Source organism: Vigna unguiculata, chromosome 5 (assembly GCF_004118075.2).
Source record: "Vigna unguiculata cultivar IT97K-499-35 chromosome 5, ASM411807v1, whole genome shotgun sequence".
Classification (NCBI taxonomy): Eukaryota; Viridiplantae; Streptophyta; class Magnoliopsida; order Fabales; family Fabaceae; genus Vigna; species Vigna unguiculata.
The window spans coordinates 2,092,647-2,108,211 of NC_040283.1; the positions used below are offsets into that span (position 1 = coordinate 2,092,647).

General features: G+C 32.1%; 3 protein-coding genes across 5 annotated transcripts; 2 read left to right on the forward strand and 1 right to left on the reverse strand.

Annotated features, from left to right (window-relative positions):
- The first annotated feature begins 5,218 nt into the window (after nt 1–5,218).
- Nucleotides 5,219–9,337, forward strand: LOC114185108 (amino acid transporter AVT6A-like). Its single transcript, XM_028072624.1, has 6 exons — nt 5,219–5,566; nt 5,679–6,159; nt 6,278–6,430; nt 6,964–7,167; nt 7,333–7,798; nt 8,874–9,337. Exons 2-6 carry the CDS (start codon nt 5,724–5,726, stop codon nt 9,010–9,012), a joined length of 1,398 nt encoding a protein of 465 aa, XP_027928425.1. The 5' UTR covers nt 5,219–5,566; nt 5,679–5,723; the 3' UTR covers nt 9,013–9,337.
- Nucleotides 9,180–11,229, reverse strand: LOC114186035 (putative UPF0481 protein At3g02645). Its single transcript, XM_028074034.1, has one exon. It carries the CDS (start codon nt 11,227–11,229, stop codon nt 9,556–9,558), a length of 1,674 nt encoding a protein of 557 aa, XP_027929835.1. The 3' UTR covers nt 9,180–9,555.
- Nucleotides 11,230–11,958: 729 nt separating this feature from the next.
- Nucleotides 11,959–15,431, forward strand: LOC114185107 (pentatricopeptide repeat-containing protein At3g29290). Of its 3 annotated transcripts, XM_028072623.1 has the most exons (3): nt 11,971–12,115; nt 12,319–14,428; nt 14,884–15,431. In XM_028072623.1, exons 1-3 carry the CDS (start codon nt 12,045–12,047, stop codon nt 15,049–15,051), a joined length of 2,349 nt encoding a protein of 782 aa, XP_027928424.1. In that variant the 5' UTR covers nt 11,971–12,044; the 3' UTR covers nt 15,052–15,431. The 3 variants fall into 3 exon arrangements, with proteins under 3 accessions (XP_027928423.1, XP_027928422.1, XP_027928424.1); XM_028072622.1 differs by having other exon boundaries at nt 11,959–14,428; nt 14,887–15,431; XM_028072621.1 differs by having other exon boundaries at nt 11,966–14,428.
- The last annotated feature ends 134 nt before the right edge of the window (nt 15,432–15,565 follow it).

A 15,565-nucleotide genomic window follows, 5' to 3' on the forward strand; every position in this document is an offset into this window, starting at 1 on the left:
TTTTTTTTTTCACACACTTAATCCTAATGTGCAAAACACAAAAGTGGCACGTCATCTTTTTTTTTTTCACCGACCAAACCAGAAAACCTAGGAGCAAGGTGTTCTTTTTGTTGTTGCTGAACACTAATTTAGACAAACTTCTATGTTGCATCTATCATATAAATTAACAAAATAAAGATGATAAACAAAAAGTATATTTGAGTATTGGTTACTATTTACATAAAGACAAGTGTGAAATATTGTTATTGGTAGATCATTATAATTTAAAGTTCGACATAAACACTTTCTTAAAATCTGTTTTCAGAAGGATTAATTTAAAGTTCGACATAAACATCTTGAACAAAATTCACAACTCAATAACGTGGTAAGATAACTTAAGTGCATTAACTGTTTAGTTGGATTTTATTTAAATTGATTGAGTATAAATGATATAATCGATTTATTTTGCCAAGATGTATATTGTACAATATTTCAATTACTTATTATTGTTGTGAAATATTATAGAAAGAATGAATATTAAACGAACACAGTGACGTACAAATTGTCCACTTTAATTTTATCGAGAAGTAGCAAGAGTGGTGACAAATTTGTATATTTCTTGCAATATTTCATCAAAAAGGATGAATATGTATAAAAGGTTAAATTCATACATTTTTTAAATTTTGAGATTAAATTATATTAAAAATTTTAAGAAATACTAATTTTAATTTTTAATAAAAATTGGGTGATCAAAACATATTTGACTCTAAATTAAAAATATAATGTTTTTAATATTTCTTTGTATTTGTATGGGTTTGAAGTATAGATTAGTTTAGTAGTTATCACAGTGTTACCGGTTTTGAATAAGGGGGTGAGAATAGAAACTATGAGCGGAGGGTTGGGCTAAGAAATGAAATCATGTAATGAAGAGGTGAACTTATTATGTTGTGGGTGTCAATAGAAGGAGAACAACTGTTCCTTCTGTTAATCTTATTAAGTGGAAGAAGTACTCATTACATAATGTTTTTTCTAATTACAATCTTGTTAAAAACAAAACACAATTTTTCTGAAAATTAAGAGAAAGTAGGAAGAAAATAATTAAGCTAAGAAGATAATATTGAAAACAAATTAAGAAGAAAACAAGAAAGAAAAAGCTTTTTAAATTAATGAGTTAACGAACAAATAAAAAAAATCACTTAAAATACTATAAAAAGCTGAAGTAAATGATCTTAAAGAAAAGAAGACGAATAGAACTCAATTTTGACTTCTTCACTAGATAGTTAAAAACTGACACTGTGAACTATTATTTATAATCTGTATCTTTCTAAAACGTCGATCATAAAATTAATTTTATATTAAAAATATCTTCATTTTAATGTTAACTAATTATTGAGTTCTTCATAAGCATGCACACAGATCTAACATCATAGGACATCCATTAAAAAAACTGGTGAAATTAGCTTAAACTAAACAATCATACAAAAATATTTTATCATAAACTTGTGGCTGCAATTTCACGTACTTCAAATTCAAACACACACTCATTTAACAATTTCACAGTACAAAGCACTTCTGTCTCTTATTTGTTTGTTTCTTTCCCTTTAAACAAACCAAGGATTCCATTCCTTTAAGTTAAAAGACAATATAAATGTATTTTCGAATATTACCAATTAAATTAACACGATAATAAAATGGATACTCGTACAAATCAATTCTAAAATTATTATTTGTACGAATTATAATCGTATACTGTTACGATCTAAAAAATTCAGTCTAATAATTAATTAAGAATTAAATATATTTTTAGTTCTTTAAGTTTGAGTTAAATTTGTAATTAGTTTATCTTTAAAATTTTTGACTAATTTAGGTTTTCATCTTTTAAAATGAGTGGATTTAGTCATTTTAATCAAATTTTGTTAAGTTTAGCTAACGTTTCAATTCCTTTTCATGATAGTATTTGAATTGTTTATCTCGTTTGACACATTTTTTTCAATGTTAACTAAAATATTATCATAAAGTGCATAACAAAATTTGATTATAAAGACTAAATGTACACATCTCTAAACATGAAAGATTAAATTAAATAATTTTTTTAAAAATAGACTAATTTTAAATTTTATGACAAAAATATATTTAACCATTAAATAATAATATAAATAATGACATATAAGAATTAGCGCTTATATTATTTAATGATTCGGCGCGTAAAACATTACTTTCACTAATCTATTATTTTGAGAGTAATTTAAGAAATAAAAGAAAATACCGTGTTTAAGAAAAGAAAAAAAATAGGTAGAATACAAATGTGGTGGGGGAGTTGAAAGGTTAGAAAGATTGAAACGTTTCAATTGGAATGCTTTGGTCGGTGTCGTGGGCCCATCTTATTTTTTGACGGCGACAGATGTGGGCCCTTGGCCCAATGTGAAACGAAAAGTCATTTGATGGGCTTCTAAGAAATGGCCATATTCACTGTCACGCATCCCTCACTCTTCTGTCCCCTTTCCTTCGAAAATGCACTATTTTCCGCGGCTCACACTTTTCACTTTCTTTAAATGTTTTGTAGATTCTGGTCAAGAAGAAATAACTAAAGTCAATACTTGATTTTTTTTTAACAACGATAAACTTTTTATTTTCTGTATTATGTTCAATATTATTAATCTAGTTTTAAATAATCAATATAACATTTTTTATATTAAATATATACAACTGGTTTTAATTAACTAGTTATAATTGATGTGTATTATTTATTATTTATGTCATCACTTTAATTTACAAATATTCATTGATAAGGTTTATAATAAATATTAAATGGATATATTTAATAAATATTTTCCAAGATTAAATATGTTTATAATTTATTTGATATTTCTTTATTTTTAAATTCTTAAAAATGAATAAATATAATTTTTATAATTCAACTACATTAAATTTTGTTAATTTTTTTAATGTTAAATAAGTTTTTAAGCTAACATTTAACTTGTTTATACATTCAAATGACAAATTCTGTTAAAAAAATTAATAAAATTGAATTAAAATAATTATATCTTTTCATTTCTTAACTTTATATACCTGAACAAAATTTATCACGAGAGATGAATTTCAATATTGTCTCTAAATTTATTAACTACAATCCTATTTAACACAAATTTTAATTATTTACTAGTTGATGGGTTGAATTATATACAAGGGTTATAATACCCGTTAGGTAATGAAGAATAATTTGTAATTTTATTTGATATATGTATTTCTATTTTTAACTTATACAATTTTGACTTAATTTTTTTAAACCAATTATATGTATTAATATTTTATTGTTATGTAAATTTTTAAAATTAACTTTTTATTTTATGTACCCGTCATGTGCTTACTAGTCGTATGTGATTCTATATATTATTAAACCAGTTTGATAAAAAACACATTTTATAAACTCGTTTTAAAAGAAAAAATAATATGAAAAGTAGTAGCATAAGACTAAAAATAATCATTATAATAAAATGGAATGAAGAATATTATTAAACCCAAAACAAACAAGTCAATATAAATAAATAAAAAATATTATGTTTTAGAATATTTTATAATTTTGCAATTTCAAAACTCTCCCAGTTGTTATTTAACTTTTTTATCATTGAAGTTTTTAATATTTTTAATTTCAGCTTACATCTATATAATATAAAGGATCAATTTTTGTAATTGATTGCTTTTAGGATAGCAACAGAACAAAACATGAGTCGTAGCATAGTACATGATGATGATTTTGAAGAATCAGAGGAATCTATTTAAGAAACGTAGCATAACCAATTTCAATTATCATTCGATACAAGTTATTTTATTTTGCAATATTTTATTAAATTATTTTTCGTACATAAGATTATTTGTTGATCTGCGACTTAGACCTATGACCAGAAAATATCCGTATTTTTTTTTCTCTCTTTTTCTAGACACGTTTCTCAACTTGCCTTTATCTTTTAAGCACAAGTTACAGATCCAATTTTCTATTTTTGAAATGTTATATCTTTTTAAAATTTTTATTTCATTCGACAACTCAATCTAAAAAGTTGAATCAAAAGTAATCACAGACCCTTGTTTTTTTTCTTTGCTTCAAAATATCAGCACCAAATTCAGGCTTGCATAAGACATGTAAATATCTAAAATCCAAACTTTCATAATGTATGCCAAAACAAATAACTTTATGAAAAAGGAAAAATCATGTTTTTATTTTAAAAAATAAAATAAATATAATATTTTAAACACAAACTAATGGTTTTATTTTAAGTGATGTTAACTTGATACTTATATATCAAGTAAAGTTTAAGATGTCATTCATTAATGTTTTGTTGATGATACTTTTATTTTATACTTAATTTTCAACTAATTTAGGAATGTGAAATAGAAGTAAAAAGAATACATTAAGAAGCTTAATTACTATTTTATTAATACACAAAACATTAATGACTTATGTTCTCATATTTTAACAAAACATTAATTTTTTTCCAATTACTATCTTCTGCTCTATATTCGCCTCATATATTTGTTTATGGAAAAAGGAAATATTATAGAGAAAGGTGATATTAAATTAATGACAACTAAAAATATCACTTTTTTAAAACAATCTTACTGAAATAATTTCATTATTTTCATAAATGAATAAACTTAATTAATACAGATAAAATGGTTAACTTAAAAATATGCAAAATATTACTATTTAAACATCAGTCAAATTAAATTATTTGTGGATAAACCGTAGTCATTGTGATAATATATTTCTAACATTCTAGAATACAGAGTATTACATTTATTTTACAGGAGAGTATCGAGTATAATGTCAATTTTTTTATGGAAAATAATACTTTAATAAAGTTTTTTATAACAAAGTTAAAAAAATAAAAAAATTATTCTATTTTAATTTTATTTATAAAAAGTTTGTCAAGTTTATAAAAAAGTTTTTGTCAAAAACTCATTTTCTTTTTTTTATTCCTGAAATAACATAAGTTCCAGCTGTTAAAATTGTCTGCATCAAACGTGTCAGCAACTTTAACCACAACATCATTTCATGATTCCAATTTGCATGCATAATTCAGCCAATTGGTAACCGTTAACAATGTTATTGTGTGTTTTTTTTTTTAAATCAATATTAATGTTAATTAGTGTACCATGAAATTATAGTAGTATTATTTTAATCATAACACGATTCCGTGTTTTCTTTTTCTTTTCAAAATTTCGTCTATAAATTAAAGCCGATTGGTCACCAACCACAAATTGGTTTTCCATTTCGTTTGGGGTCTTCTGGGTGCAGATTTCCAACCTTAAATTTCTTTATCGAATCTCTCTGGTCGTAGGTTGCTTTGCTTCTTTCAAGCACAAACCCAAAATCTCTCGGGAATTGCTGGATTCTCTGCTTCTCCCAGCAGCAGATTTTGGGTTCTGACCCGTTTCTTGATTTTCCCCACCTGGGTCTTGTTGATTTTTTCTTGGGTCGTGAATTCCGTGTTGCTGGAATTGAAAGTTATTTTCTTTTCTATCCTTCTGGATTCAACTACCTCGTAGATTTTCAATAGGATTTCCTTGAATTGGGGTATCTTTACATCAGGTATTGGATTGAACTGACCTGAACAAATCTTTGCTCAAAAAGTTTGTTTCTTGATTTCCATTCAGTAATTCGGTATGGTATTTTGTTGTTGATGTTGGGTTTTGTTTTTCAGACTTTTTAGGTTGCTTTGAGATTTTCCAAGATTTGAAACCTGAAAATGACGATTGATAGTTTAGCACCCAAGACAGAGAAGAAGAGATCAAGAAAGAACAAGGCAGTGGTTAATGAAAATGCACCCTTGTTACCTAAAAGTCAGGGTCAGGGGAGTGATGCTGGGTTTGATGATTTCAATGGAGCTTCATTTTCTGGGGCTGTTTTTAACTTATCTACCACAATTATTGGTGCTGGAATCATGGCGTTGCCTGCAACCTTGAAACAGTTGGGAATGGTGCCTGGCCTTATTGCCATCATCATCATGGCCTTCTTGACAGAGAAGTCAATTGAGCTTTTGATTAGGTTTACCCGAGCAGGGAAGTCTGTTTCTTATGCTGGTCTCATGGGGGATTCCTTTGGGAATTATGGAAAAGCTCTGGCGCAGATATGTGTCATAATCAATAACATCGGTGTGCTGATTGTTTACATGATTATAATTGGTATGGCCCATTTTTTAGTGTATGTTTATTGTTATTATTGGCTTAGGCTTTAACCATCAAGCCTAGAACCAAGATCTGTATGGTTGTCTAATTTAGTTTAGTATTGATCATCGTGCAGGTGATGTGCTGTCTGGAACATCTTCAGGTGGAGATCATCATTACGGTATCCTTGAAGGATGGTTTGGTCTGCACTGGTGGACAGGACGGACATTTGTTGTTCTTATTACAACACTCGCCATATTTGCACCCCTTGCGAGCTTTAAACGAATTGGTGAGTGTTGTTCATTTATTTGAAATAACAAAAGAATGGTTAATTGTACTGTTGGGAAGATGACTGAGATAACTGGGATGCGTGCGTAACCATGGTGCATTAGTTCTAGTTTTGACAAAGGTTGAACAATTGAAAACAGGGGATTGCTTGAAGGCTGTTGTCATACTACTATTCATCAGAGTAGTTGTTACAAGTATTGCAGCCAATTTAAAATACCATTAAAGTTTACGAGTAGTAGAACATTCTTATTATTGCTTGTTAATAGTGGTAGCTTTCTGTTACAGTTTAGTCATGTTTTGAAAATATCTATTTATGGTAGAAATTAAGTAAAGAGAATTTTGGAAGCATTGATGTTGTTTATTGCCTTATATTCTATTAGAATTCTTGCATTTTGGATGGAACAGAATTAAATTCCTTGAGCAGTAACTTTTGATTGTTCAGTTCATGTGAAGGGAGTGGTCTTATGTTGATCTATTTGCTTCATCTTTTAAAGTGAATACTGGAGGATTTACATGCCTACTCTGTGGTTGCAGATTCATTGAGATTCACATCTGCCCTTTCAGTTGCACTAGCAGTTGTTTTTCTAGTCATTGCTGTGGGAATTGCAGTTGTCAAGATAATAAGTGGAGGCATTGCGATGCCCAGACTCTTCCCAGTCACTACAGATGCGGCATCATTCTTTAAACTATTCACTGTAGTTCCTGTGTTTGTGACTGCTTATATCTGCCACTACAATGGTATGCAAGTTTCCAAATCTTTGTGCCAAGTTTACTTTTTCCCTTGCTGTACTTGTTTTCTTCTTTTGATGTTTTCATATGCTAGTTCTCTATTTGTTTGAAAGTCAGGCTGTTGCATGGAGAGAGTTTACAAGTTCTGATATATATGCACCTTTTCTTCTGCAGTTCACAGCATAGACAACGAGCTTGAGGACTCATCACAGATGCGAGGGGTTGTGCAAACTGCCCTTATTCTATGCTCTTCTGTGTATGTTATGATAAGTTTCTTTGGTTTCCTCCTATTTGGAGAAGGAACTCTTGATGATGTGTTGGCCAATTTCGATACCGATCTTGGAATCCCTTTTGGTTCTGTGCTCAATGATGCTGTTCGTATAAGCTACGCAGCACACCTGATGCTTGTATTCCCAGTTGTCTTCTATCCATTGCGGCTCAATATAGATGGTCTCCTCTTCTCTTCATCAAGGCCTCTGGTTCTTGATAATTTCAGATTTGCATCTCTGACTATTTCCCTTATTGGTGTTATCTTTCTCGGAGCAAATTTCATACCCAGCATTTGGGATGCTTTCCAATTTACCGGAGCAACTGCTGCTGTCTGTATAGGATTCATTTTTCCAGCTGCCATCACTCTCAAGTGAGTTGGTTACTGTTTTTAATACTTCCAGGATTTTGATTATTGTTGGATCCCTGACATAGCAAACTGAAAATGCACTTAAGCCTGTTTTTATAGGCTTTGTCTGCAAGCACTTGTTAGAGGAGAAGAAATTAAGTACCATAAATGTAGATTATTAACCTTAAAATTTCATTTTAGGGCAAAATGTGCAGTTAAGTATTACATCGCTGCAATTAGGGATTGTCGTGGGTGGGAGGCGATTTCTTAAGAAGAATTACTTAGTGGGCCAGATAGTGAAAGTGAGATAGCTGGGGATAAAGAAATCGCCTCCCACCCACGACAATCCCTAATTGCAGCGACGTAATACTTAATTGTACATTTTGCCCTAAATTGAAATTTTAAGGTTAATAATATACATTTATGGTACTTATTTGGGAGCATTTGTAGGCCATTCCAAGCACCATATGTCAACCACGAAATTCATTTTGAGTTCACAAATGAGTACCATAAAAGTTTTGGTGCACAAAAGTTGAGTTCGGTGGGTTTTGTACATGACTAAGTTGGTCGGTGTGATATGGCTTAGCTAGATGGCTTGGTGGAGAGTTTTGGGAAAAAATGAAATTCGTGGTTTTTGACATATGGTGGTTAGAATGGTCTATAAATGCCCCCAAATGAGTATCATAAAAGTTTTGGTGCACAAAAGTTGAGTTCGGTGGGTTTTGCATATGACCAAGTTGGTCGGTGTGGCACGGCTTAGCTAGATGACTAAGTGGAGAGTTTTGGAAAAAAATGAAATTCGTGATTTTTGAGATATGTACTGTACACGTAATACACCCCAATACAACAACGTATTACAAACAGTGTTACCTGTACAATGCTTCGTTACTGATTTAAACGACGCGAAAAATGTATTTAAGCCTTATTCAAACAAGGCCTTAGTTGTGGAATGTATAGTACCATACAAAGAAAAATGACGAAAATTTGGGAGGATTAGTTTCCACTTAGGCAGCTGCACTGTGTACTACAATTGTTTTTGTGTTTATGCTTTTGCTGATGCTTATTTAATGTATTTCCAACCATCATTTTAATCGTGCAGGGACCGCTACAACATTGCAACTAGATCAGACAAGATTTTATCTATTGTTATGATAGTCTTGGCTGTGTTCTCTAACGTGGTGGCTATATATAGTGATGCATATGCCTTGCTCAAGCAGAACCAAACTTCACGTGAATGATGGCTATCAATTGAATTGACAGGGTTATTGGTCAATTAGGAAATCTGGGTTTTCTGAAAGGATCCGATGGGTTGATTTGAATAAACAGAGAAGCTACCCTGTGTACAAAAGTGCTTCAAAAGTGTTGCAGTCTGCAACATGCGTCCAACCTCCTGTGTAATTTGTCATTTGTTGCAATAGTTGAAAGTTTTTTTGAACAATATTCTCTATCCCTTTCCCTGATTTGTTCTTCCTCAAATGTAATAACAGAAACCCTCGCTGGCATTTGTATGTATTGTATTGGGTGAAAAGGAATGAATTAGTTAAAGAAATGGTTACATTTCAAGAATTGGACGAGACAAAACTATAACTTCCATTTATATTTCTGTCTCTCTTATCTTTTTCTATTGTTGTAGAAATTGAACCGTAGATTTGAGAATTACTTGGTATAAATCACTGATATGACTTAATTTGACAATGTTAAAAATTTTCCTGATGTTTCTCTAAAAGGTAGAAGACATTAAAATATTGAACAAAGAAGATATAATTTCTTTTTTAAGTGATTCATTTAGTCTCATTGACGTGGTTTCTGTGATTGCATTTATAGAAAGAGCAGAATACTTGCAAGGACATCAAGAATAAAAAAAAGATGGCAGCAAGGAATATTAGAAATTGCCATGAAGCAAATACATAAAGCTTCATGAATTTCAAAACTTTGATACACATTCTACCATTATAATGCTGGTTAACATCTTCAATGACTTTATCCAGGAATGGCACCCTTGTCAATTTAATGGACTTGGTCATCCCATTCCACAAGGTAGCCACCTCTTCATCACTCTTCAAATGGTTCAAAATAACCCCTTTTTCTCTAAGAATTTTCGCATCTTCCTCATAGTCTATAATCCCATTCATCAATTCTGTGTAACGGGTGAAAACCAGTGACCCTGATGCAGTTGATGCTTCATAAGCAACTAAATTTCTCAGTAGCACTTCACTGTTTATGTCTAAACCAATCGTTGGAAGGTACAATGTTACTGTTTTTACATCAAATCCAATGGTTGATATGTCTCCATTGGTGGCCATGAAACAAACTCCAGATTTTGAGAGTTCTGTGACTGAAGGAATAGCAATTTCTTCCATCAAGGGTGGTTTGTTGGTGGCATTATCTGAGCTTAAATTCCCATTTTCTGCTGTTCTTGCTTTTTTATCTTCTGAGAAAAACAAGTATTCAACAGGTTGCTTTATAAGTCCTACTCCAGGAAGGTTAGAAATTATAGTCCAAGGCAACCAAGTGATAACTTTCATGGTTCTACAGTGTAGGAATTTCTCAATTAAGTCTACTAATGTTGTGGCCAATTTTGAAAGAAAGCTCCAAGCCTCACAGAGAAATTTCTTGGCATAGTTCAAGAATGATTTTTCGTTGTCTTCATTATCTTTGTGTTGATGATCCTCTATATCTGATTGTTCATCCAATTTAGGTACAACCATAGCATACAAAAAATCTAGCAAATGTGCACACTCTGAGACATTGATCTCTGAACAATCCTTCTCTATCACCTTGAAAGGAGAAAGTTGTTTAAACAATCCTATCAGCATGGAAAGCAACATGTCATCTGCTAATTCTGCTGATGAGTATTTGAACTCCAACATCTTTCTCAACACAAACAGTGGAATTTGGTTTTCAAGCATTACTATGTCCTTCAAGATTGCATTATGAGCAATTCTCCTCCCAGCACAATCCATCAAATGAGACATTCTTGATGAAACTCCTGGTATCATCATTGTTTCATCTTGAATGGTATACACTTGAAGAAATTCAAGCAAAAAGGAGGCATCAATAGCCACCATCCACACCAATGTTTCGCCATTAAAATTTAAGTACCTGTGGTAGCATGCTCTTATCCTCTGTTCTAACTTTATCAATTGCTCAACTATGTATTCTAACTTGAGGTTTTGCAGTTGTTCTTGGAATCTTTTTGCTGAAGAAATTTTATACCTCTCCATCTCATACAGTTCTTGACGCCAATAATGATAAGGTCCTATGGAAACTTGCTGAGGGATATAAGAATCAGGATCAGTAGCCATAAGGGGCTTAGGCACATTGAAGATGGACACAGGGAATTGATCATCATCTTCAAGCACTTCATTAAGAGTATCACGTATTTGAATCACCCACCGAACCTCATCAAAGTTGGATTTTAACTCATTTGGTGTTGTGAATCCAAAATGAGACATATTTTGGAGAAATTAGTAGGAATGAGTTGTTTTGGTTCTATATTTGGTGAAAGGTGGAATTTAAACTGCGAAGAATTATGCTTTGGACATCACTAATTAATGTTCATTATGTGCAGATTTCGGTTCAATAGTAAAAACAGCGTTCCATATGCTTAAATGTTAATGAATTTCGTTTAAGTTATTGCTTTTCAGCAAAATTAAGTGTTCGTTTTGTTTCCGTTAATTTTTTTTTTCATGAAATATCACTCTTGCTTTACATAAAATGACAGTTCTAAATTTTTTCAAGTGTAAGTTATAATTTTATTTTAGTATGTTTCATATAAGCTTTTGAAAAATAAATCTGAATAACAAAAATCCAAATTACTAATTATTTTGAGTAGTTGCGGAAAAAGTGATAAGTTCATTTCAAAATTAAATTATACTAAAAAATAACTTTTGCTTTTTATATATTCTCTAAAATATTAATTGTTGTTTATATATACTTAAAATTGCTTTTTTTTATGTTCTAAATTTCTAAGTAAAATTTTTAAAATTTAATTATGAATAAAATTTTGAAAATGTCGAAAACATCCTTTTAAACACATTTTTTTAATAGTTAAAATTTATTTAACATTGCAAACTTAAGAGAGAAAATAATTAAATAAAATTTGAGTTTTCATATTTTTTAATATTTTATCAATTGTGGATAAAAGAGTGGAAGAACATGTCTCTTAAAATTTTATTGGGTCAGTAATAATAATAATAAAAAAAATATCTCAAGGCTAATTGCGTGCGTTCTTGCCGTTCATCTAATCTCTGACACATCAACGGCTCACATGAAAAGGATTCATCTTCAATCAAGCCTCTATCCAAAGCTTCTTCCTGGTTATGCGAGAGACATAGCCAGGTGCTTTCTGCTTTCTGAATTTCTGAATTTCTGGAAGTTAACATTTTTCTTTTAATTCTTAGCGTTTCATAGAGTGGGTCATGCTTTGTTGTTTTATTCTCGGTGGTTCCTCCATAGCAGTATATGGATATGCCCCTTTTGTTGAGTTTCCCGTTTCAGTTTCAAACTTGTCTTCTCAAGCTTTCTTATTCTCCCTTTCTCAGTGCTCCTATTCGTACCAAAGCTTATGTGAGAACGCGTAATAGCTACCTTGGCATTGTTTTCTTGTCACAACCCAAATACTCAATTGGGTCAACAGGGTTTCATGAATCCACTCCAAAGCCTAGGGACTCGGTTCATGCTGTTGTTGACTCTGGTTTGTGGGAGCAAGAGGAAGAACGTGTTGACGATATTGTTTATGAGAGGAGAAACATAGATGATGCCACCTCTGTTGTGTCCAAGAAGGAATTGCCTCCCTGGGGAGAAGTAGAGCTGGAAGATGGTGATGATGATATTGAAGGAAAAGGACAATTTGATACAACTATAGTGTCCAAGGATGAATTGTGTCCATGGGAAGTAGTAGAAGAAGAAGAAGAGGATGACGATGATGATGATGGTATTATTGAGGTTAGAGAAGAGTTTGGTACATCTGTAGTGTCCAAGGAGGGACTACATCCAGAATTGGATGATAATGGTGGTGATGATAAAACAATAGAAGGTTTTAATTCATATTTTGTGTCCAATAAGGAATTGGCTCCCTGGGGAGAAGTTAAAGATGATGAAGAGGATGACGGAAATAACAATGGCAATGACAATGCCTACAGAAGAGCACTTGGTGGTGCTTATTTTATGGCCAATAAGAAATTGCACACCTCGACAGAAGCAGATGATGGTGATGATGATTTTGACTACAATAACGATGATGCTGTTGAAAGAATAACAAATGGGGATACATATTTTGTGGCCAAGAAGGAATTGCCTCCGTGGGGTGGAGCACAAGATGGTAATGTTGTTAGAAACAATGCCGAAAGAATAGCAAATGGAGATGTATATATTGGAGCGAAGAAGGAATTGGCTCCCTGGGGAGAAGCAGACGATGATGGACACCTTTATTCTAGACCTGTGGAAACTACTTTATCAGCTTCTGAGGGGACGGGACTAATAATGGAGCAAAGGGCAATTTTTCTCGAGGAGATGGATGAGAATGTGTTGTCTAATAGAATTGTGGTGCTTAGCAGAACTAACAAGATTAGAAGTGCAATGGATTATTTCAGGTCTATGCAATTATTGGGTCTTTCTCCTAATATCCATGCTTGTAATTCTCTTGTTTCTAGCCTTTTGAGAAATGGGTGTTATGATGATTCCTTGAAAGTGTTCAATTTTACAAGAGCAAAAGGGATAACTACAGGACATACTTATAGCTTGATTCTTATGGGACATGCAAAAGCTCATGGTTGCGATTCAGCTCTTAGATTCTTCAGAGAACTGGAAAGTGAATGTGATGTGGAGAAGGATTTTGATGCAATTGTTTACAACACCATGATATCTATCTGCAGAAATGCTGACAATTGGAGTGAAATAGAGAGGTTGTGGAGGAGTATGAAGGAAAATGGGTGTGCTGGAACCTGTGTGACGTATCGCCTATTGATCAATAGTTTTGTACGATGTGACCAAAGTGACCTTGCTTTTTATGCTTACCATGAAATGATTCAAAATGGTTTTGAACCAGACAGCAATATATTAAATGCTATCATCGGTGTATGTGCTAAGGAGGGAAAATGGGATGTTGCATTAAGTGTCTTTAAGACAATGTTGAAGGGTGAACTTAAGCCAAACTTAGTTGCATGCAATGCATTAATTAACTCACTTGGCAGAGCAGGGGAACTCAAGCAAGCATTTCAGATCTACAACACAATGAAATCATTGGACCTTAAACCAGATGCATATACATTCAATGCCCTACTAAGTTCACTTAACAAGGCTAATAGGCATCACAAAGCTCTTGAGCTTTTTGAGATGATTGAAAGAGATCAAACATCTCAATTCAATATTCATTTATACAATACTGTTTTAGTCTCTTGCTCAAAGCTCAGGTTGTGGGAGAGAGCTATAGAAATTTTGTGGCAAATGGAAGCTTCTGGACTGTCTAATTTGACAATGTCATATAATCTTGTCATCAGGACCTGTGAGCTTGCAAGGAAGTCATCAATTGCACTGCAGGTTTACAAGCACATGGTTCACCAGAAGTGCAGTCCAAACTTGTTTACTTATTTGTCTGTAGTTAGATGCTGTATTCGTGGAAATCTCTGGGAAGACTTGGAAGAAATCCTAAATGTGAGTAAACGGCATTTTCAAATTTCTAAGCAATATCTGTCTGGAATTAGTTTGTTACAAGAATTATGGGTGATAGAGTTATATTGCGGCGTTACAATTTTGAATTTCAAATTATATCATTATGAAAAAGGCTATCATTTAGTACTAACTAAGTGCTGTTGGAAGCATTCTCAAAAATCATTTCGGGAAGATAGTAATCTTTCAAAACCTAGCCTTGAGAAAGGCAACAGATGGTTAAATTTATTACTTTTTGGTCTTATGATAAATAAGAGCCACCTCACAGATACATGTGCAAATCATTCTGTGTATGTATTATGTATGTGTACATGGATATTTAGGATCCAAATTTTCTTGTTTGAGACAATTAATAATAAATTTAATTAGAGTATTAATTAATTAACCTTATTTTCTGGTCTGACATATATTTGACCTTCTGTTATCTGTTCTTTATGCAGCAGAACATGCCAAATGCCACTCTTTATAACGCTGCCATTCAAGGGCTGTGCTTACGCTGTAATGTTAACTTGGCAAATAAGGTCTACACAAAAATGCTAGAAAGTGGTCTTCAACCTGATGTAAAAACACAAGTACTTATGCTTCGTATGATAAGGAAAAGGAAGTAGCTTGTAATCTATTAAATGTTACCTTAACTAATACAACAGTTTTGAAATGATGAGCAACATTCAACTGAATCAGAGCGCCCGATCCAATAATAAATAAATTTTGTTTGGCTTTTGCAAGAGAATAGCAAACCAAAATGCTACAGTAACTCTCTGGCAAATGTATAGCTATTACCTTCACTCTTTTCTTTGGTTCTTCCTTTGATGCATAGGGTTGTAAAGATACTTATTGTTTGATATGTTTGTAAATGATGAAAATGCCCAAGTCTTGTACAATTTTCCTGTCATATTGAAGAGATCAAACTAAGTCCTGGACTTAGCAGTTGTATTGTGCCCATTGCAACTAGTTCGTGTGTATTCTTCCTCAGTGTTGATTCTGTATAGTTTCCTGTGCTATTAAAAGCAAGTTCTGATATTATTCTTGAAGTACCTCGTGATTATGCACTATTTCTTTTGATCTTTGCCATGATACCAGGACAATAATATTTTTTATTTGCTCTACCAAGAAATTCTGAAG

Coding starts and splice junctions, on each gene's coding strand:
- LOC114185107 (XM_028072621.1), top strand. CDS start 12,239: ATGGATATGCCCCTTTTGTTGAGTTTCCCGTTTCAGTTTCAAACTTGT. Junction 14,429..14,883: donor ACTTGGAAGAAATCCTAAAT/GTGAGTAAACGG, acceptor TTCTTTATGCAG/CAGAACATGCCAAATGCCAC.
- LOC114185108 (XM_028072624.1), top strand. CDS start 5,724: ATGACGATTGATAGTTTAGCACCCAAGACAGAGAAGAAGAGATCAAGA. Junction 6,431..6,963: donor TGCGAGCTTTAAACGAATTG/GTGAGTGTTGTT, acceptor CTGTGGTTGCAG/ATTCATTGAGATTCACATCT. Junction 7,799..8,873: donor CCAGCTGCCATCACTCTCAA/GTGAGTTGGTTA, acceptor TTAATCGTGCAG/GGACCGCTACAACATTGCAA.
- LOC114186035 (XM_028074034.1), bottom strand. CDS start 11,229: ATGTCTCATTTTGGATTCACAACACCAAATGAGTTAAAATCCAACTTT.